The sequence below is a fragment of the Rattus norvegicus genome, chromosome 14 (genome assembly GCF_021556685.1).
Source record: "Rattus norvegicus strain SHRSP/BbbUtx chromosome 14, alternate assembly SHRSP_T2T, whole genome shotgun sequence".
Classification (NCBI taxonomy): domain Eukaryota; kingdom Metazoa; phylum Chordata; class Mammalia; order Rodentia; family Muridae; genus Rattus; species Rattus norvegicus.
The window spans coordinates 9,096,275-9,120,299 of record NC_141547.1 but is presented as its reverse complement, the minus strand read 5'-3'; the positions used below and the strand labels follow the sequence as shown (position 1 = coordinate 9,120,299).

Here is a 24,025-nt window from a genome sequence, read left to right as displayed (position 1 = left end):
TTTTTTTCGGAGTTGGGACCAAACCCAGGGCCTTGCGCTTGCTAGGCAAGTGCTCTAGCACTGAGCCAAGTCCCCAACCCCATTCCTTATCTTTCTATGATTCAGCCCCAGTGCTTGAAGTGCATGAGACGAGACACTGAGTCCTCTGTCACAGAAGGCACTGCCTATATGAACTACTACTTTGTATCTGGATGCCACCTGTAATAAGCTGTACGTCACATTTATATATTAGAGAGCAAACATTCGATGTTGGTTTATTTATAAATAGCTACAAATCAAGGAGGAAGTTGACAACAAAAGATAGTGTATTTCCAGACTCATATGGTGGCATCTAAAAAAAAAAAAATGATGTGACGTTTAAAATATACCTGGTTTCTGTGTTTTTCTACATTGGCACAATGACATTTGTAAGTCTTAGGGAAGTAAATTAGATACTTGCCACTTTAGAATGAAAACAAATGGTGTAAAGTTTTCAAATACTTAGAATAAAACGCAGTTAGGCTCAGATCCACTGATGGTACGCTTAGCACCCCTGACATCCTCTCCAGTCCTCAATGGTACCCAGCGGAGCCCCTTCCCCACAAAGTTACTTCAGCATTGACATCACAACTCACTGTAGCTGTTTATTATTACCCAAGTACTAGCTGAAGAGTAACTAACCACATCCTACCCTACACTAAAAACTTGTATTTATATCCATACGGGCCATAAAAGTCACCAATGACTACTCTGTTGCCAAGTGTTTAAGGCGAAATCTTCACTCGCCAAAACTCCTTGCTTGTGGCTGAAGGCAGAAGTCAGTGGTAGAGCTCCTGTCAAACCCCAGTACCAAACGGTGGAGGGATCCTGGACCTGCCTGCCTAGGACCACACTGGGGAGGCAGAGGCACGAGGATTTTAAGATTTTTTAGGTCCTGGGCCACCCAAGGCTACATAGTAGACTCAGTCCTAAACAAGCAAAAGGAATCTGATTAGAAAATCAATCCTGTATCCACTGAGAACCTATTGTCTGCTTGGGGATATGTGAAAATCAAAATCCTTGAAGTTACTTGTAAGACCACAGAAGTATTAACCACAATTTGGCATTTGGGGCTCATTTTCTTCTTTTACCTTATTTGGTGACTTCAAAGGTGAGATGGCTATCTTATTTGGTGTCTGTGTTGTAGAATTTAAAGTTGACCCAATAACACCACTTTCTGATATTGTTATAGTCTTGGATGGAGTTCCAGGAGCAGACTGTGAAAGAACCCTGCCTGCAAATGAGAGGGAATACATCAGCTGATCAGTTACAGTACTAGTTAAAAACTTACACACAGAGCGATGATGTCTAGGTATGAGGGTCTTAGTTAGAGACATTGATGAGGCCCTAATGAACAACAGGAAGAAACAACATAAAACTTCTTAATAATGTCTGATTACTTAACAGTGCCCCTGAACCACAGTTAAGCCATCAGAGAGAGAGCTTGGGGCAACTCAGCAGAGAGAGAGAAAGCTTGGGGCAACTCAGGACTTGGGTCCCAAGTCATCTTTGTCTCTGTACCGGGACAACAGCTATCTTCCTATCTGAACTAAAATCATGAAGGGCAAAATTAAAACCCACAGTTCTGCAGGGAAGACAGCGTGGTTGGCAGAGTGCTTGCCTAGCATGCAGGGAACCAGGAGAACCTCATAAACGAGGTAAGATGGGACACCACTAGGGAGTAGAGACCTGAGGATCCAAGGACTTTCTCAGTAGCAGAGGAGTCAGCCAGGAATATGTAAGATGTAACTCAAAAAACAAAACCGAAAATCATACAGACACTTACAAAACAGCTATTAGGGCCAGAGAGATGGCTCAGGGGTTAAGAGCACATGCCATTCTTACAGAAAACCAGAGTCAGATCCCATGACCCACATCAGGAGGCTGCAACCCCTTGTAACTTTACCTCCAGGGGGTCTGATACCCTCTTCTGGACTCTGACACAAACAGATAACAGTATACAAACAATCAATATAATTTCAAACATTTAAAAACTATTTAAAAGTACTTTTTAAATGTTTCTTTAGGGGGCTGGAGGGATGGCTCATTGGTAAGAGCACTGACTGCTCTTCCAGAGGTCCTGAGTTCAAATCCCAGCAACCACATGGTGGCTCACAACCATCTGTAAAAAGATCTGATGCCCTTTTCTGGTGTGTCTGAAGACAGCTACAGTGTACTCACATGAAAGAAAAAGAAAGAAAGAAAGAAAGAAAGAAAGAAAGAAAGAAAGAAAGAAAGAAAGAAAGAAAGAAAGGAGGGACGGAGGGAGGGAGGGAGGGAGGGAAGAAGGGAGGGAGGGAGGGAGGGAAGACAGAGACAGAAATCAATCAATCCAGGGGTTTTGTTGTTGTTAAGGAATCTGCTGGATTTTCCTCCAGGGACCATCTGATTTCCTCCTCCTTACTATTTGTCATTTAGTGTGTTCTCAGGGTCTGGCTGCTTGCAGGCCAGGTGCACATAGAAACTAGAAGACAGCCTGGAGAAGTCAGGTCTCTCCTACTCTGTAAACTTAATACTGACAGGTCAAAGCCAAGAAATGAAACCAAGCAAAGAATATTTTAAGCAAGGATGTGCCAAGACCAAATCTATACTTTAGAGAATCAAGGTATACCTTGGTAAATCCATCCTCAATGAGAAAGCCCCAATTTAAAAAACAATCTTAACATATTTTGAAAAAGCATCAGCTGCACTAGGGAGCCTGTATCAGAGGACCACTGTGAGTTCAAAGCCAGCCTGGGCTATAGAATGGGCACCAGGCTAGTTAGGGCTATAGAGCAAGATCCTGACTCCCACCCTCCTCTGCAAACTAACACATTGAACATTTTGTCTGCAATTTCAAGGCAAAGCTGGGACTAACTTGCAACATGCTATAAATGATCAAGGACTGAAGAACAGCACCCGAGACAGCTTTGGATGTTGTTGTTTGATATTAATGTAAATTGCTACCAGAGTCTGAGACACAGACAACCTTTCTACTAACTGAACTATGTTCCTAACAGAGCCTTTGAAATCTAAATATCTGAAATGATATAGTTACTGCTAATGGTACACTTTAAAGTATATAATAAAAAGGAACTGGGTAACATTGAGGACATTAAAGAGTCTGGTAAACGTACTATAGCTTAAACTCTGTTATTATCTGATAACAATTACTTGATAACATGACAATTTCCCATTCATAAAGAATTTCTGTATAGCCAGAGGGTTATGATTTACTATTTTGTGTGTGTACACGAGTGTGGTTTTTTTTTTTTTTTAAGAATTATTTATTTACACTGTAGCTGTCTTCAGACACACCAGAAGGAAGCATCGAATCCCATTACAGATGGTTGTGAGACACCATGCAGTTGCTGGGATTTGAACTCAGGACCTCTGGAAGAGCAATCAGTGCTCTAACCACTGAGCCATCTCTTCAGCCCCACTATTTTGTGTTTTTATAGGTTTTGTTTTTTCTGTATATGTATCTGTGTGTTTCTTGTGCTTTCTCTTTGTTGTCTTATTTTTTTGTCCTGGTTTCTTTCTTTCTTTCTCCCCTCCCTCCCTCTCTCTCTCTCTCTCTCTCTCTCTCTCTCTCTCTCTCTGAGAGTAAGAAGGCTGGAGTTGTGGGGAGAGGATCTGAGAGGTGCTTGGGGGAGGAGTTGGGGGTGGAGCTGGAGAGGAGCTGGGGAAACCACAATCAAAATATATTGAATGGAAAAAAATATTTTCAATTAAAAAGAGTGCAAAACTACTAACAAACATTTTAAAGTAACAGAGAGCCTTTTCTAAATCTAGGACAGACAGACACACAAACTGTGAGGACATATAACCTGTGACGACGGGTGGAGACGCTTGAGTTGTCTGTCCCGTAACTGCTTTACTATTAATTGGTTTTGCAAAAATCAGCTTCGTGATCACTGGACCCGAGGTTGGTGTTCGAGGCTTCTTAGCAATCTGAAACATAAATAACTATGAAGATATCTGTTTCCATAAAACATGTGTGCTGTAAAACGAGACAACACTCATACCTTGTAGTAAAGTCAGGTCAGTTACCAAGTGTATCTATATAAAACATGTAATGTATTACTGTAGAAAACATTTTAAAAATCCATTCACCCTATATGTGGACAGACCCATGGCTCCAGCTGCATATGTAGCAATGGATGGCCTTGTTGGGCACCAATGGAAGGAGAAGCCCTTGGTCCTGCCAAGGTTGGACCCCCAGTGTAGGAGATTTTTTGGGGGTGGGGGGTAGATGGGGAGGGCAACACTCTTATAGAAGGGGAGGAGGAGGGGTTAGGGGGCTGATGGACACGAAACCAGGAAAGGGAATAACATTTGAAATGTAAATAAGAAATACCCAATTAAAAAAAGAGAGAAAAAAATCCAGTCACCAAAATACTCATATGATCATTATGTACTAAGTGCATGTGTCCTAATACTCTATTTTCCAATAAAGCCCCAGACTCTCTGAAACATGCAGAGGGTGAGAAGAGTGAAGCTTAATAGTAATAATATCTAGTAATCAGAGTGTACCCACAATATAGTTTTCCAAACAAGCTATTCAGGAATAAAAAGATGGAGGTTAAACAATACAATGACGGGGCACTACTGCACGCACGCCCACATTCACCGGCACCCCAGTGTCAACTACAGCTTTACAGCAACATAGTCCTCCTTTCTTCTTCTCTTTTTCATGTGCTGTATTTTTTAAAAGATTTATTTATTCCATGTATATATATGAGTACACTGTCGCTGTCTTCAGACACACCAGAAGAGGGCATCGGACCCCATTCCAGACGGTTGTGAGCCACTGTGTGGTTGCTAGGAATTGAACTCAGGACGTCTGGAGAATAGTCAGTGCTCTTAACCTCTGAATCAGCCCACGGGTTCTGATTTTGAGATATTCTCTCATTCATCCGCTAACACAGGCCTGGAGTTCACTATGCATTGCAGGTTGGCCTTGAACTCAAAACAATGCCCCTGCCTCAGTTTCTCAAGTACTGAGATTCCAGACAGGAACCACCACGCCGCGCAGACTTAGCCCCATACACACATATCAGAAGAAGAAGAGGAGCTGAGCCACTTAAGGTCAGGCCTTCACTCCCAAGTGTGGAGGTCACAGGTACAAGCCACCATAGTCAAGCTCAGTGTCACCAAAGGCAAAGTCATCTCCGCTAAAAGGCAGGAGCAGAAACTTACCTGGCATAAAACTCAGGACTTAGTGTGTGAAGAGCATTAGCTATTTTATCTCTTGGCAGATATGCACAGAGACCCTGAAGCACTGTTTATTGGAGAGGACTAATATGAGTAACAGAAGAACACGAGAAACAGCACTGAGCACAGCTGAACGGCAGCCTTACGCGCCCCAAGTACAGATGGCAGCACGCACTTACACCCAGTGCTCCTTTCTCGAGCTCAGAACATTAGCGACACAAATCCCTAAAGATAAAATCCTTTCTTCAAACGAATCCACTGGTGATGGCAATACACTCAGCTTGCAAACCATGACATATCTGAGCAGATTACCTCTACTTTAGAAAGTTGGTATACCCTAGAGACACAAAGGGACACAGTCCAGCGTGCTCAGTAAAGCTCTAAAGCAAGGTGGAATTTCATAGCTACACACCGAGTTAGTGACCGCAGAGGTGGACAGTCTTAGAAACACACAGCCTTAGCTAGACAGTAAGACTCTAGTGTTTCCCATCATACCCTCTGTGCTTACCAAACAGGAAGATGGTCTAAACAATGGAACAAAAGCACTTAAGCTAATTATTCAAATGAACGACCTCACCTTGTTCTTATGGTAGTATTCCTTAGCACTGCGAAAGGTACCCATCTCCAGATAAATGAAGAAACCATAGTTTGTTTCAAATAAGCCTCATGCTGCCTAGCTGGCCTTGCCTGACTCCTTTACTCTGTCCTCCTGCCTCTCCCTCCCAAGCGTGGGCACGACAGACACACGCCACCAGTCCTGTCTTTACCTTAGGTGATACTGCGTATGCCCTTGAAAATGACTCTGCTGGTACTGACACTTGTGTTCCGGGGTCGCTTAGGTACCAAAGTGAACTGGCCTGGTCTGTAGTTGGTTTGCCAGAGCAGAGTGACTGCCTGGCAGGCACCAAGCTCAGCAATCCCAGTACCGACTGCTCTTGCAGAGGACCCAGACGGCTCACTAGGACCGACTCCAGTTCCAGGAGAGCTGATGTCCTCTTCTGGACTTTGCAAGAACTAGGAACACACACAGTATACATACATATACACACACTCGGGTAAAACATTCATACAGATAGAACATTCATACAGATAAATAGACGAGAGACAGACAGACAGACAGACAATAGACAATATGCAAGCAGACAACTTTTTATAATTTTTTAAAGAATCATTTTCAATAAATTTATATAAGCAGATTAAAACAAAATAAAAAAAGAAAATTTTTAACTAAGGTAGCAAAGTGAGCCAATAGCATGCAGATAGCTCTGAGCAGTACGGGGACACATTCAGGGGTCACTAAGGAGCTGTGCTTACACTGCTGGCTACTTATTCCAGCCGGCTCTTAGAAGTTCCGCCAGCACTGCCTGTGGCATTTGAAGACGGATCTCCTTGATTCTCGCCCCCTGTGCGTACTCTAACAGCCTCAGTACTCTGATTACATTTTCTAAGATTTTTCATTTATTCTATATATGAAAGTACACTGTTGCTCTCTTCAGACACATCAGAAAGAGGGCATCAGTTCCCATTACAGTTGGTTGTGAGCCACCACGTGGTTGCTGGGAACTGAACTCAGGACCTCTGGAAGAGCAGCCAGTGCTCTTAACCACTGAGCCATCTCTCCAACACTCTGACTAAATTTAAAAGAATGCTGTCGACTGGAGGGGTGCGGGAGTGTCTAAATTTTTATACTTAAATTTCTCAAAAGAACACAAATATTATGGGGTCTAATGTAGTAATACTAACTTATTTTTTCAAAATGTTTCATAAGTTGCTTTTGAGTTAGAAAGATCTGAGCTACCTAAAATCAACTGTATACTTAGAAAACATTCTAAACAGGTCTCTTTGGCTTTCTGTTGTTTGCTTGCTTGTTTCTCAGTTGTGTGACACAGTGTCAGTGTCTCACTATGGAGCCCTGGCTGCCCTAGAAGTCATTCTAGAGACCAGACTGTCATAGAGAGACCCTGAGTGCATAAGACACGCACCGCCACGCCCAGCTCTGTTATGTATTTAAAAAACAAAACAGAAGTTTTAAAAACAAATGGAATCAGATGGTATAAAGCCAATAACAATAAAATAAATTAGTATTAGGTCCGAGTCTTTTATTGTCAAATGCTTAGGAAATTAAAGCAAGACATCCGTGGATGGACAACATCAGTGTTTATATATACACTGCTCTCGGAAGTGAAGAGATGGCATTCTGGTCTCTATCACCCGTTCCCTGAGAACATGATGACCCATGGCCAAGGCCTATCACAGCAGGTCTAAATACTCAGACCTGATGCCTCACAGAGGTAAGGGAAGTTATCTCATTCACGAATACCTCAGCAAAGATAAACAGATTAAAGTGAGGGGTAACAAGCAAGGAGCATCAGCTGTTAACTGTAACAAAGGATACAGCAGGTTACAAGGTTTGAGAAAGCTTAACCTTCTTAATACAATGTAAATGAGAATTAAAGTTTCTAAAGCTTTCCCGAAACAATAACCAAAGCTTTGATGTACATGTCAGCTAAGAGGAAGTAGCAGTCTCTCCCAAACATTCCTGCTCGCCCCTCACTCCTTTGTTACTTTGTCTCATGCCTCTGGTGTCTCCTCCCACCCCCACTCCCAGGGTGTCTCTGTGTAGCCCAGGCTATCTTGGAACTCTCTGTTGACCAGGCTGGCCTTAAACCCAGAGTGTATGTCTGCCTCTGCTTCACGAGTGCTGGGAGTGAAGGTAAGGGGGAGCCCAACTGGCTGCCTTCTAGTTTCTCTCCAAAGATAACTCTTCCACACAGGAAGTGTACTGGGGTTCCCTCTAAGTCAAGCACTGTATGTCTAAGTGCTGTAAGGGCCTAAAGAGACTTTGGGGCCATCAAAACTGAAAACATTTCATGTATACCCTGGTGATCTTTTATTATACTGTCCATATTATTAAGCTCTACTCTGAAGGATCCTTAATGTTTTGAAAACTATATAATACTATGTTTTGTTTGTTTCGTTTTGTTTTAAATGATAAGTAGCCATCTTAAGCTAAGGTACAAACTTCAGAGAGCATACGATCCAAGCCACAGCCTATGGATGACATGGGGGGGACTCGAACCCAACAGGGTCAGCTCAAAATGCACTTTGCCCCCTTGTGTTTGGTATCTTCCTCATACTGCAAACAGGAAGGACAGTGATGACCAGTAAGTGTCAATCAGGACACAGGCACTGTGAGCAGCAGCTACTGCTGGCTCCACACGGCTCTCAGAACAGCTACGTTTACCTCGTCTTTCGTCATCACTCAACCAGGAAAAAAGAAAAAAGATGGATTGATGTCATAGTTTTGCAGGAAATTGGGCATCTTTATGCCAGCAAAATAATACTCTGTAGCCAAACTACCAATATATATAAAATGCATAAAAGGCTATAAACATACAATTTGAAATTTAATCAAACTTAGTTTGCTATAAGTTCTCTGGTAAAAAAATTTTCATGGGCATTAGACATATCAAATTTAAGAACAAAACAAATCCACACAATTACTTAAAACATTCAAAAGAATTAATTGAAAGTTAGGCAATTAACATCCCTAGAAAGACAACTTTGAGTCAGTTGAACTTTTTAACATGCACTGTAAGTAATGCGCCCTTTTTGGTTTTTACCTGCACTGTTTTTAACTGTTGGGTCTGTAACACAGAGGGCTGAGTTGTGGTATTAATCAGTTGACTTCCTGGGGTCAGTGCTGAGACCCCAATGGCAGGTTTCACCTCTGGCCTCCCTCCAATGGTAACTACTTTGATCTGCTGCGGTGGTAACTTAGCGTCTCCTGGTTGGGCCTGAGCTGTAACTTTCTGAGCCTGGGGTAGTTGGCTATGGGGAAGTGCTAAAACAATTGGTGAGCCAGACTTGCCCAAAGTTGTTAAGATTAACTTCTGTCCATCTGGTTTAAGGGTCTGATTGCCAAGTTTAAGATCAGATGTCTGTGATACTTTGTTTAAAATAATCTGATTGGCTGATATAGTCACAGGAGTCTGAGCACCAAGCTTTTGAAGGCCACTCGGAAATGCTGGTTTCACTGTGGTATTGGAGTCTGCTTTAGAAACTGTGGTATTCACTGCAACTTGGTTAGTGTGATTACTGTACACTGTGATTGGTTCCGTGGAAATGGGCGTGGCTGTAGAGTCACCAGTAGAATTTATGCTGACAATTTCTTCCAGTTCTGTCTCCATGGGAATTGGGGATGACACAATTACAGCCTCAATGCTATCCTCATCCACTAAAGTAATAGCAGTGTCCATTATGTCGTCTGGAAGCAAGCTATTCACCTCGGCCGGCACCACCTCCATGGTCGCACTGCTTCTGGAAGGATGCCCAGGTGCTGTAAGAAAAGGGGAAAGACCCGTTATCAGGGTTTGCAGCAGTTTGAAAAATACATTAAGAAAAATGTAAATAACAAAATAAGCAGTCTTGACACTGACACATAATTAACTGGAGGATATCCCTGATGCTGATCTAAATCACACCACTTTTAAGAACCTAAGATATGGGGGTTGGGGATTTAGCTCAGTGGTAGAGTGCTTGCCTAGCAAGCGCAAGGCCCTGGGTTCGGTCCCCAGCTCCGAAAAAAAGAAAAAAAAATTTGGAAAAAAGAACCTAAGATATGGAAATATCTTTAAAAACGTCAATGGCCTATATACAAATGGCACTACCCTGTTTATAAATATTCATTAAACATTAAAGGAGTTTCTGGACGAATCCACTTCATGACTGGAGACCAAATGAACTATAGGACCCAAGTCTAATCAACTAGCTTCTCACTAAGGGAATTTTTCTTTGGAAAGATTTTAAAATCCTCTGCGATTGAAAGTGTCAAGGGGAAACTAAGATTGTACAAGTCTAGAGAGATGGCTCAGCAACGGTTGCTCTTGGAGAGGACCGGGGTTCAGCACTCTCATGGTGGCTAACAACATTCTAGAACTCCAGTTCCTGGTGATTCAATGCCCTCTTCTGACTGCCACAAGCACCAGGCATGTACACGACATACATCCATGCATGCAGAACACACATATAAAATAAAAAGTAAATACAACAGAAAAAAGAATGTACAACCAGCCCCTATCAAGGGAAATAATAAGTGTAGATTACAGACAAATCAGCCAAAATGCTTTTACCTAAGAATCCTTTAGAACTCCCAATAAAGGAGTGAACTTCAGTATCAGCATGTGTTAAAGACAGTACGGATGGACCAGTAAACTGTTTACTGGGAGAACTTTAAAATCCCTTAGAGCCTCATCGGCAGCTCTTGCTTTCCTTCTTTTGGAGATCATCCCACTACCTAGCACAGACTGTCCTTTACTCCTTCGGCCGCCTGGGTACTACGATTGCAGGGGGCATCACCGCGTCTGCCTTACCTTCTTTAAAACAGAGCTACCATCCCCAAATTCAGAGTAGCACATACAGCTGGCGTGGTGGTTTGAACCTGTGACCCCAGGCCTGGAGAAGCTGAGGCAGAAGGACTGTGGGATGTTCCTGGACAGCATGTGTCACCCACAAAGGTGTAGCACCTGCAGGCAGTACACGGTATAGAGGAGCAACGCAGGTCCTGCTGCTGCCAGAGTCAGCGGCAGCACAGAGAAGTTACTGTTGACAGCACGGCATAATTTCCCTCCCCACTCTCTGATATGTGTAACATCACCACCCCTACTTCACAGATGAGAGGGTTAAATAACTTCCTAGGCAACTAGTGAATGGCAAAGACCAGATCCAAACTCTGGTTTTGTATAGTTCCAAAGTTGGTCATTTTAATTGCAAAAGCATAAGATGATAAACATTTACCACTGGTGTTTTAAAATGGGCAATAAAGCAGGCCTAATCCTTCAGCGTCAACTCCCTGTCCTAAAAGCCCACACTATATACGTGCTGGCTTTCACAACAGCTTTGCGGTTTTGCTCACACTAGAACTTCATGTCCAGATGCTGCTCAGCATGAGAATTCTGTCCCAGAAAAACTACCATCAACACCCAACCAACCAACCAGACAGCAGAGCATCAGACCAAAGCGCCCACCCCACCCAGGAGAATAGCATATGAGTGTTGGAACCAACTCCCATTCTCTTTAGAAAAACAATAGGTACTCTCAACCTTAACCCTGAGCCCTTCTTCAAGCCCCACTTTGCAGGTTGCAAAGCAGCGGTTCTCAACCTGTGGGTCACACATCAATATCTCTCACCCTGGATATCTGCATTAAGATTCACAAGAGAAGCCAGGCAGTGGTGGCTCAGGCCTTTAATCTCAGCACTGGGGAAGTGGTGGCTGATCTCTGAGCTCGAGATGAGCCTGATCTACAGAGTTTGAGGACAGCCAAGACTATGAGAGAAACCCTATCTCAAAATAAATAAATAAATAAATAAATAAATAAATAAAAATAATACTTGGGGCTGGAGAGATGGCTCAGTGGTTAAGAGCACTGACTGCTCTTCCAGAGGTCCTGAGTTCAATTCCCAGCAACCACATGGTGGCTCACAACCCTCTGTAATGAGATCTGATGCCCTCTTCTGGTGTGTCTGAAGAGAGTTAGTGTATTCATATACATAAAATAAATTTAAAAAATAATAATACCTATAATTATAATAACTATATTATGAAGTGGAAACTCCTAGTTTCTTTGGAAAGTTGGTTATGTCAAATGATAAACAATGTACACAAACTGGACACTGGGAAGGATCAGAGCCATGAACACTCCTGAACCAGCTGCATGGACACGGAGGTTTGCAGATATTCATAGCATAGGGTCAGTGAAAATCCTAACCACAGTCTCATAGTCTCTACACGAGGGCCCCACCCACAGCCACAGTCTGCACCAGAGAGCCCCACCCACAGCTACTCGGTCTCTACCACAAAAGAGCCCCACCCTCAGCTACAGTTTCTTCATTTCTCTTACTATGAATTGTTACATTAAGTGAGATAATCTGGGTTTCTGAATCCATAGAGCCATGAAAGTTTGATTTATCCCTCTCTATTATTTATTGAAAAGAATTGGAGTGATGTAGCTTAAAACCCTGAACCTAGTGTTTACAGCAGCATTATCTAACAGTTTCAAACTGAGAAAGCTCCAATGCCCATTAGTAAGTGGACGGATATACACAGTGTGAATGATCTGTGCAGGAGAACATTACATAACCGTCAAAAAGAAAGAAACTAGTAATGAATGCAACAGAAAGATCAATCTCAATTCATGCTGTGAGGAAGGGCATACTCCACACCTCTTGTATGCCACCGGTAAACAGCACAGAAGGGCCTGACTTACAGTAGTTCAACTGTGATTTTTCTTTCTTCTTTACAATGGGGCACAGGCACATAGGCATGAATTCTGGCCTTTCTTAAGGTGACAGCCGGAGGCAAAAGTCAAGGCAGGGAAGGAGCTGGTGACTCCGCACTAATAAGCAACCTCGGCTTTCAATCCTAAGAACTCACTCCTGCAGCCCAGCCCACCCCTGTGGTTTTCAGTGAACGCAAAGCTCCATGTTCCCCCTCACTGCCGTCCTGTGGAAATCCACACACACCAAGTTTTGAGGGCTTCTTCACGCAGCCACTCAGCAAAGGGCCTGGATCTGACTGTGCAGTAACTAAGGATTGCCTCGTCGGCTTACACTGCTCAGCTGAGCCTCTAAACACCACCTAACAGGGAAACTCTCCTGTCCACGTTGTTGCTGTCTACCTCGCAGGTGAGTGAGTGCTCACTGCCCAGAAAATCTCACAGCCTGTAACCTAGCCCACCAGGACCCCATCCTTCCTTCCCCTTTTTCAGAAGCCATGGCCCAAGTTGAGGTGGGAGGTTTAGGTTTTTAAATAAGCTATTTGCTAGCAGGGAAACCCAGTCACTGCTTCTCCCCGACACACGAAAGTCCCAAGTCTGAGACAGAGTGTGTGTGTCTGTCTGTCTGTCTGTCTGTCTGTCTGTCTCAGTAGTGCAGAGGTCAGGTCCTCTAGCTCCCAAGCCTCACAAAGAAGACAAAGAATCTTTAGACAAACCTTTCTGGCTTGTAGAAGGTGATGATGTTTTCTGACACTGGACTATAAACAAAGCGACCTTTGCTACAGCGGGAGATACCGTATCATCCAAGGTCATTTGCTATATGACCCCCCTTGGTTTTGCTAGGCAACCCGGGTCATGTGATGACAGGCAAATGTCCTGCTTCTAAGCCACATTCCTAGCTCTATTTTATTCTGGACAGAATTTGCCTAAGTCACTCAGGTTAACCTGAGTTGGGATCCTTCTGCCTCAGCCACCCAATAGCAAGGACCATGGGCACACAGCATCATGGGAAAAAATCTTTAAAACAAGAGCCATCGTTGGGCAGTGGTGAAGCACACCCTTAATTCTAAGAGGCAGAGGCAGAGGCAGCTGGATCTCTGAGTTAGAGGCCAGTCTGGCTTACAGAATGAGTTCAGGACACGCACACACCAACAACAAAAGGCAAAAACTGTCACTGTCTTCCTCACAGCTCATACAAAAATGCAACCCCTCCCCTGTAGTCTCCCAAGAGCATATTTATCCCACCAACATTTCATACTCCAAGTGTGCGCATTCTGCACCGTTCAGTCTACCCGCAAGCACTCTGCTTTATGCTGTTCTCCATGATGTTCCCTACTTCCCAAGTGTCCATCATTAATACTGAGATATAATTGACTTTTGATTGCTGTCTACTTATTATTAATTATAACTTATTAACTGCAGTAGCTTTCAATGTAGATTCCTCTTTTTTTTTTTTTTTAATTTATATGAGTACACTGTCATTGTCCTCAGATGCACCAGAAGAGGGCATCAGATCCCATTACAGATGGTTGTGAGCCACCATGTGGTTGCTGGGATTTGAACTCAGGACCTCTGGAAGAGCGGTCGGTGCCCTTAACCAGTGAGCCATCTCTCCAGCCTTCAATGTAGATGCCTTAAAATGTTCATCAACGCTTGTCTGCAAGTGGTAACGGGCAATGCCCCCTTTCTCATCCGCATGCCTTCCATTTCCTTTGCCCTTCTGCATTTGCGGTGATGTCACACAAAATGACTTAAGGGGATGCTTGATGACATGCTTCCCAGTGCCATCTATTAACTGTAGGATTCTCAGATCCCCTTCGCATTGAAAAGGTTGGCTTTCATTCTGTTTTCTGACTCTTTCGATGGTCCTTTGAATATATAGACATACAGAGATATAGATATGTATATGGGTTCATTTGTGGGCTGCTGCACAAGTACAGTGGGGCAAGTGTAGAGGGCAGAGGACAAGGGAGAATGTCAATCACTAGGACAGAATATAGGCCAAACGCAAAGCCATCTTGCCCACCCTGAAGAGAAAACAAACAAAATAAATACAAAAATAAACTTGGCATAAAGAAATAGAGCATTGACTACTCTTGCAGAGGATGGGGCTGGGTTCCCAGCACCCATATGGCAGCCTACATCCATGAGCTGTCTCCAGTCCCAGGCGGTCTGATGCCTTCTTCTGGACTCTGAAGGCACTACACACATGTGACACATAGGCATACACAGGCAAGACATCACTACATACGAAGTAAAAATGAATACATCATAAAGAAATTAAATGAGCTCCAGTGGTGGTTCGTGTGTATAACCCAAGGACTTAGGAGGTAGAGTAGGAAGATTATGAGTTCGAGGCTAAGCCGGGTAGTGGGGTAGTGGTTTAAATGAGTAGTGGCCGCACAGGCTCAAACGTGAACACTGGCTCCCAGTTGTGGGGCTGCTCGGGAGGATGTAGAAACCTTTACAGGTAAGGCTGGAGGAAGCCCATCACTGGGGGAGGATGCTGAGGCTTCCTCACAGTCACATCCTCCTTCCTGCTCTGTACTCGCTGTGCATGGAGGGAATGTGCAGCTTCCTGTCCCTGTGCCGTGTCTTTCCTGCCACAGTGGGTTCTTGCTCTGGAACCATAAGCAAAATAAACTGTCTTCTTGAAGTCGCTTTTGGTCATGGTATTTTATCACAGCACAGAAGGGCAACTGATAGCCATGTACACATCAAGACCCAGTCACAAAAGAGAGGCAAGGATGGAAAGATAGCTTATCAGTAGAACACTGGCCTAGTATATATATGAGGCCCAACCAATGTTCAATTTCCAGCAACACACACACACACACACACACACACACACACACACACACACACACTTACACACTTATGTCATATGCTTTTCTATATTTTACCAAAAAATCAGATGGTATCTACTTTAGTCTAAAAGTTAAAGTAATTTTAACCAATCCAGCCCTACATTCTCAATCCATCATGCCTCACCCTTGTGTTAACTGCTGGATTTACTGTTACTATTTTGCTAATAAGCATTTGTCTACATTCTGTCCTTCTCTTTTCTTGTAACATCTGCCTGGGCATGAGGCAGCCTGATAGAGATGAAGTGCGTACATTCTCTGCTCAGGAAGACTGTGACACAGCTGTCTTTCCTTCTCCCATGCTCCTTAGGCTGTATCAGTGACGACACGTAGCTCAGGAAGCCTTCTCTAGGTCTCAGGTGCCCTTTGTGTGCACTGGCCTTCAGTGACCCTGCTTCAGTCTGCCAAGCTTCTACAGAAGAAACCACTGCCCTGGCTTCAGAAAGGCTTTTTTAATCTTATAAATTTAATATCTTTGATAAACTCTTACTGTTTCACCTTTGGTATTTGATAGTTTGTGTTTCTGAAGAATTTGTCTATTTCCTCTTGCCAAATTTATCAGCACTATATAATTATTTGTGTGTGGGGGGGGGGGGTTAAAGTTAGTGTAATAATCTGTAGCTTATGGAGAAAAGTGTCCTCTTCATTCCTCCCACTGGTATTTTGTTTTCTACCTTCTTCATGGTTAATCTGGCTAGTGGTTTCAGGTCTCATTTTTACCTGGCTAAGTGCTAGCTTTACCTCCTTTCTTCTGAGTGCTTCAGGTGTGATCTGACCTTCTTTTTCCAGAATCTTAAAAAGCCAAGGCCCAGGGCTCAGCAGCAAAGCCCAGAAGCCCAAGTGTTACTTCTCTGTCACTCTTACCCTAACGCCTGCTACTGTAATTACATTCACATAAGATTTCAGGCCCTGGCTCAGATCACCCTGACGGGGAAGCCCTCTATACCTACCACAAGCCGTTAGGACAAAGGGAAAAAACTAACCAGAAGAACAGCAATGCTACTTTAAATGTACTCCACTAAGGTCAATTTTACTATTCACTTCCAAACATTTTCTAATAACCCTTATGACTTCATCTTTCACTCAGATAATAATAGATAACATTTAATACCTAACCATTTGGAGACTTTCTATGTATTGTATATCAGCTTCTAGTTTAACTCTTCTATTGTCAAATGACAGAAACTCTAGCATTTCCACAATCTGAACTAAGACAACTGTGAGTCGGTTAGGATCCGTCCTGGTGAAGTTTTCACTGGTGCACTTGAACACTCACGCGTTCTGAAGATACAGAATGTCAGTCAAGTTGGTTTTGAATATTACTTCATAGCCCACATCCTCACTTATGTTTAGTCAGGTGTGGTGGTGCACTTACTCATGTGACCCCGAGTATGCTGAGTGCCGGGCAAGCCTGGGTTCTATAGCAAGGACAAAGGCAGAGCAACTGGCTGAACAAGGGACATAGAAAGCCAACTGCTCTACTGTTTTAGCAACCACTGAGAGAGGGTGGTAAAGTCCTGAGATGTGACAGTGCTTTGACTATTATCTCTTTTGTACATTCTGTTTCTGGTCCTTTAAAGAAAGCTCTGCTTTTAGAAAACATAGGACCCAGAAAAGCACAGCATGGTGGTGTATGCTAGAAACCCCAATACTTGGGATGCAAGAGGGTTATTTTGAGGCAATTCCAGGGCCAGCCTGAGTGAGTCTGCTTCATAATGGGGTAAACAAAGGGGGAAGAAGGAAAAAAAGGAAAAGAAGAAGGGGGAGAGGCAACAGGGAACAGAGAGAGAATGCCCACATGAAGTTCTTAGTTACAGACGCAGAAGCCTGTTTGTGCCTTTCTGAAGCAGGAGTTCAAACTTGTAGTAACAAACAGTCTGACTTGGTTTGGCCAGTCTGTAAGTAATGTGGGGCTGTACAACGTTCCGGAGCCAGGACACCTCAGAGACCGTTCAGCAGGCCACAGGGCACCTCGTATCCTTCTAGATTTCCATTTGGGCCACATGCACGGCATACTTACCTCCACTTAAATAAATTCTCCAAAGAAGCTTGTGAGCACAGCAAGCAAAGGGTTTGGCCTTTCAGTTACATGATTCATTCCCTAATTTTATCCCTTAGGAATGGGAGCTATGTGCTGGTGTGTGTGTCTTCATCAGTGTCCAAGTCTGTTCTAAGGAAGACAGGCTCTTCATAGGCCAAGGACGTTAGCTTGCTTCACATGCACAGGAGTGACCCCCAGTGTACAGAGGGGAAGAACCCAGAACATAGCATGGAATCCTCATGTTTCCAGTAGTCTCACCACCCAGCACGAACATTCTATGTCTAAAACCAAAAGTACACTCCCAGAAGTCAATCAAGTTTTACTCCCTCACAGCTGAAAACGGTTGAATGGTTTAAGTCCAAGCAGTGACTCTAATGATTTCTAACTGTCTCAATGACACTAAAGCCCTCTGTTAAATACAGCCCTCATTACCATGAGGCACTACACCCCGCTCCAAGTCTCCTCACAGCATCTACTGTCACTACGAGTTCTTGACTATTTGTCTATAGCTTGATTACACCCCCGGCCCAGTTCTTCAAGGCGTGAGCTACAGCGGGAAAGAGACCTGCTCAGCTCCTCACCATCACAGCCTCTCGTCCTAGAGCCTACCACAGCGCTGGCAAACAGCAGCCTCTCAGTAGACATTTGAAAAATGAATAAATTAACCATAGACGAGGGATACCACTGAATAACTCCACCATTATTTACGGCGGGCTTTGCAAAAAACTATCAACATAAGGTGGGTGTGCACAGTCCTCAGGACTGCACAGCACTTTGGTAAAAATCCACCATAAGACATGCTAACAAGCTGAAAAGCCATTTCCAAGTCCGCCTTTCAACAACAGCCTCTGCAAATACTTTCCATCTAAAACTCCACGCGGCCTGACTTTTAACTAGCTTACAGTTCTATCAGCAGCTTAACTGAAGGCACTTTCTCACTTTGAGACTATTTGGGAAATTAAGCCCCCAAGAGCTTAGAAGAAACCAACAGACAAAGAGATAATATGCCATCTCAACGTTGGACTAGACAGCAGCTAAGGAGCTGCTAAGGAAAAACTCCACAGCAGAGACAAACAGATTTTCTTTAGCACAGGGATAATGAAAAAGAAGTAAGTTTATCTAAAATTTTAAAGTAATATAGATGGAAATAAAAGGCTACATCTTGACATTTTAAAGAATGTATTACAGTGTTAGCACAGAAGAGACATACCAGAAGGCTGAAGCAAGAGTATCTTGAACTCAGTCAGCACGGATTGTGTGGAAAGACCTTACCGCAGACAACAAGCTACTGTTTAGGATTCCACAGGGTAGAAGGACCCATTTCTGGTCATGGCTCTACCTGCTGCTTGTCATGTGTACCGGCTCCCTCTGAGGACCACCTGGAACAAGCATGCGCACTGCACCTCCGCCTTGCTTTCCTCCTTCCACATGCTCTGTTTTTATGCACGTTGTACTCCATCGCAGCTGGCCTCTCCTTCCAGACTGCTGATGCCACAGGCCAGCCAGCCTCCCCCTGCTCCTGCTGCCCTGCTTTCCCCACCAAGATGGACGTTTCCCAGATGGAGACTTGTCCTGGTAACCACAGCTGCTGAGGCCATAGTATGTCCAAAGGACAGCAGGAAACAAGGATGCTTAATCAAAGTCATTTGAGAAGCGACCCCCAAACACTAGAGGACGTGACAGGCTCCCAGCATCCTCCTTGCTCTGCTACCATGAACGGTAACCTGGGACTGCAAGCTACAGTGAATGGTTTCTTCAGTTCAGATGTCATATCACAGCTATGAGAAGCAAAACCAAGATGCTAATCCAAGCCTCTTGGATTCCCATTTAATATCCTTATTGATACCTGTAAGGTCAGCATTGTATGTCCTAAATAAATAAAAAGGAAAAGAACACTAGTCAATATTTTCCATATAATTTTTCTTCAAATGCCGTCGACGTCATCTTCATCTTCACCATCTTCTCCTCCAACTTCATCTTCTTCTTCATCATCAGACAAGGTCTCACTATGTAGCCCCTGGCTGGCCTAGAACTTATTAGACCAAACTGGCCTCAAACTCATAGACCCACCTGTCTCGTCTCCTGAGTGCTGAGAGTAAAGATGGGCACCACACTCAGCTAACTATCGCTTTTCAGTCAGTCATTAGATGTGTCTCCTCATTTTCCTCTTTACTTGCATGTTTTTCTTCTCCAACCCCTTAATTATCTATATTTCTCAATGAGGCATGTCAAAATGTGATAGTGATTTAATTTTTAAAAAATTCTTCTTGTGTATATTATATCCCATCCCAATAGTTCCCCCTCCCCCATTCCTCCCAGCCCCCCACATCTTCCCTCCCCCAGATCCACCCCCTAACTCCTCTCCTTGGAGAAAGGCAGACCTCCCAGGGACATTAACCAGACATGCATACAATAAGACCTGTCCCATCAAGGCTGGAACAAGGCAACCCAGCCCACAAGTAGGCCAAAGAGCTGGGACAGCCACACCTCTTCACCTCCATCTCACCATGCCCCTGCACCCTCTTCACCCCCATCTCACCATGCCCCTGCACCCTCTTCACCTCCATCTCACCATGCCCCTGCACCAGCACCCTTAACCCCTACACACACTCCTCCCACTGTTAGGATTTCACAAGAACACAAGCCACTCAGTCGTACATCTACGCAGAAGCTCAAGATCTTTTTTAATCTGTGGCTGGGGAGGTGGCTTAGCTGGTAAATTTGCTTACTACCAAGCCCAATGACCAATGATTTATGGGTCCACTTGGTGGGAGGAGAGAACCAACTCTCAAAACGTTGTCCTCTGGCCTCCACATGAAGACCAGGACATGTGAACTCACACACAAAACAGTAAATTAATTAAGTACGTTTCTGAGGCTGCCATTCCATTCAAAAGTTGTTTGCAACTCAGCGCCTAGTGCAGTCAGGCCGCTTCCGGCCTATCATTTCAATCTGACCTGCAGTGATTTTGAAACTGAAAGCCCTTGGGGCAGTGATGTTTATTTTACTTACATCCTTTGCATAGTATAGGACCCACAGACAACTCCCGATACAGGTTGGCTGGTCCTTATCCAAAATGCCTGGAATCAAAAGTGTTCCAGATTCTCTAGTTTCACATTGGGAAACAAATTAACTACAATTATCCAGACCGTTGTACTCATGTATTTAGGAATACACTCTCACACACACCTATGTAACAAAAATTAATGAGAAAGGAGGTCATGAACTTCAAAAAGAACAAGGAGTGTACATGGGAGGTTTTGGATGGAGGAAAGAGAATGGGGAGTGCTGTAATTATAATTGAATAAGTAGTAATAGTAGTCACAGCTCACTATAAAGATACACACCTTTAATCCCAATACTCAGAAGCAAGATTCTTTCTGTCCCAAGTTGGAGGTTAGTGTGTGCTACTAAGAATGTCAGGTCAGCCTAGGCTACAGAAAAAGACTTTCTAAAAAAGGAAGAGAGAGAGAGAGACAGACAGACAGACAGACAGACAGACACTAAGAATCAACCCAAAAGGCACCAAAGTTGGTGGTTCCAATGAACCTGATCATGAGCTTGGTAGTTAAGGGGCAGCAGCTGCCCTTCCAAGGAGCCTAGCACCATACGGCAGCAGCTCAGCACCGTCTGCACCCCAGCGTCACGTAGCCAATGCATGCTGTGGGCATCAGTGCATGCTTGTGGGCACTATATGCATATGGTGCACAGACAAAATGCACACACACACAAAAGCTAGCCTGGGCTACATAGCAAGACTGCATCACAAAACAAACAGAAAACCAAAATAACCAAGCCTTTTTAAGTTTTAAAATTTCTTACTCTTACTCTAAGTAAGCTAAATGATGTAGACCTAAATAATTGCACCATAATTTTAAAAGACAAAAAAAACAAACAAACAAAACCAAAACAAAGCAAAAAACAAAAAAGCCAAACTACCTAATTCCTACTGAATAACGCAGGATCAAATATATGTGTGTACATGTATTTCAGTTCTAGCGCTTAACCCCTTTAACAAGGGAGTTAGTTTTGATGCAGGTGCAAGTGCAGGTGCACATATGCCATGTATGTGCCGGTTCTTGAGGCCGAAGGCGCCAGACTCCCTGGAGCTGGAGTTAAAGGCAGTTGTGAAGGCATGAACACTCCTAATGGGTGAGCTGTCTCCTCAGCCACAACTCTACTACTTTGTCATTCATTTACTTATTGGGAGCACACGTGCCCAACACAAGTTAGAGAGCACTTGTGACAGCTGCAGGACTGTTGTGTACCAGCCTTTACCTGCTGAGCAGTCTGACTGGTCCCTCAAATTATATGTTTAATGAGCAACAATAATTAAGTCTTCTAAGTACTTCTCAGGTATTTACTGTAAAACATTCTTTGGCTTCTCATTCTTGTATTAAGTCAAAGCCAAAGTCCAAACTATATATACATAATATACATATATATTGTATATATATATTATATATAATGTAGATATTATTTATATATATAAGATATATAAATATTCAAAGTATGTGTCCTTTATATCACAATATACCACATATACTAATATGAAATATTATCATATCACTTTGTAAACAACCTAAGTAAGAAAACTTATTGCTAGTTGCAAATACTACTAGTAGGCATTTCTTAACTATTAACCTGTTTATTCTCATAATTCAAGGTCACTGACCCAACCTTCTACCACTTAAGGTGAAGGGAAAAGGAGAGCCCCAACCAGTGTATAAAATGTTATATACCATGTATCCCTGTTAATGTCATTCCTGCTGGATGTAGAGAGGCTGCCTAGTAACCCTGTAACAATCTACAACAGTGTGGACCGTCAGATGACAAAAGTAAGCTGGGGCCATTATAAGGTCAATCGAGCCTTACAGTCAAGGTATCAGTGCTCTAGTTACCCGAACAAAGAAGCAGCATTTGTAATATAACAGGTTCCAATCGCCTTCATCAGTTATACGAGCTCAGAGCTTTCATCCAATCATCACATCTCTCACAGGGAAGCCAAATTCATAAGCAGAACTGTGCTCCCAACCAGAATTTCACTTGTAGTTTACAGCCTCTTATAAAATCTCCCATAACGGGGGCAGGAGAGGTGGCTCAGTGGTTAAGAGCACCGGCTGCTCTTCCAGAGGTCCTGAGTTCAATTCCCAGCAACCACATGGTGGCTCACAACCATCTATAATGAGATCCGATGCCCTCTTCTGGTGTATCTGAAGACAGCTACAGTGTACTTATATATAATAAATGAATAAATCTTTAAAAAAAAAAAATCTCCCATAACTTCATTCTCTGAATTCATGAAATTAGATGGGGACAGTGAAAAAATTCCATTTAAAAATGAACAGAGGAGTTGGGGATTTAGCTCAGTGGTAGAGCGCTTGTCTAGCAAGCGCAAGGCCCTGGGTTCGGTCCCCAGCTCCGAAAAGAAAAAAAAAAGAAAAAAAATGAACAGAAAATACGATTTACAGTATTAACTGTTATTTGCCAAGTGGCAGGATCAATGGTGCCACCCCAAGATGACAAGGCCATATAAAATTTTTTGACTACTACAAAATTGGTCCATACATTCAAGAATAGATGAGGACCGCATCCCAACAAATTCCAGACTATGCCCTGTCACCAACATTAAATGTAGAAGAAAATGCCAATGTTGTGGCTCCCGAAAGAAACACAACTCCCTAAACTGCTGGACACCACCAGCCAACCCCCACTGAGTGGGTATCTTACGTATTCTATCGGGAAATCATGGTAAGTACTAGCGGTTCCTCTAGGCCTCAGCTGCAGCCTTAGGTATAAGCAAACTCAGTCCTCTTGATACTTAAAAAAACAATAATGTTGATGTCATTACAAGGCTACTGATCCTTTGCACTCCGGACAAGTCATTCTTGATCACCAACGTATTTCCTCCCCCCAGCTCCCAAATAAAGAGCTCTGCAGACAGAGAACCCTCCGGTACCCCCCTTCTCCTCTACCTCCAGAGGCTGCTGCTTTCTCCACCCTCCGGCTCCGAGGAGCGGGCTCCGAGGTCCCGGGCAATTTCGAGCCCGGCAGTGCTTGTTTTGCCTGTGCACCGTAGCTCTGTCCAGCTGCTTCCTTTCCCAGTTTGCCCGAAATGGAGCGCTATACAGTATTCGGGGACCCAGGAGGGAGCTGGGGTGGCGATGTCGCCGCGGCCACCGCCTCTGGTATGTCAGGGGCCGGGATTGTATTTCGAAAGATCCGCCATTTTCACCTCGTCATCACCATCACAGCTCAGCAGCTTCCCCCAACAGCCGAGCCCCGGCCGCCGCCGCCGCCGCCGCCAGTCACCTCCCCCTTCCTCCAGCTCCCGCCCCGGCCCGCCCTCCCGAGCAGCGCACACCCACATATCCGGGGAAACCTCCCGCCCGCCCCGGCAACCTTCAAACGCACACCGGGGGTTCCAGCGCTCACCGGCGGGTCGTGCCCACCCTATCATCCCAGGACCAGACACACGGCTCCTGTGAGCCCCGAGGAACGCCACAGGGAGTCGAGATACCTGCGGATTCCAAGGCCGGGATGTTGATTAGGAGGGCAAGCCATGTGGACTCTGACACAAGAACCGTAAAGCCCCAAACTTTCATTTCCAGAAAAATACTTCAGAGAGATG

The 24,025-nt window shown here is 44.0% G+C and overlaps 1 protein-coding gene across 9 annotated transcripts in view; it reads right to left on the bottom strand.

Moving 5' to 3' along the window:
* Positions 1-24,025, bottom strand: part of Lin54 (lin-54 DREAM MuvB core complex component) — a 57,824-nt gene that overhangs the window by 32,128 nt on the left and 1,671 nt on the right. For 2 of the 9 annotated variants that reach the window (NM_001100564.2, NM_001428577.1), the window contains 3 exon segments: positions 1,110-1,252; positions 3,828-3,951; positions 8,838-9,553. In NM_001100564.2, coding sequence (NP_001094034.1) covers positions 1,110-1,252; positions 3,828-3,951; positions 8,838-9,521 — 951 coding nt within the window. In that variant the 5' untranslated portion in view covers positions 9,522-9,553. 9 annotated transcript variants of the gene reach the window in all.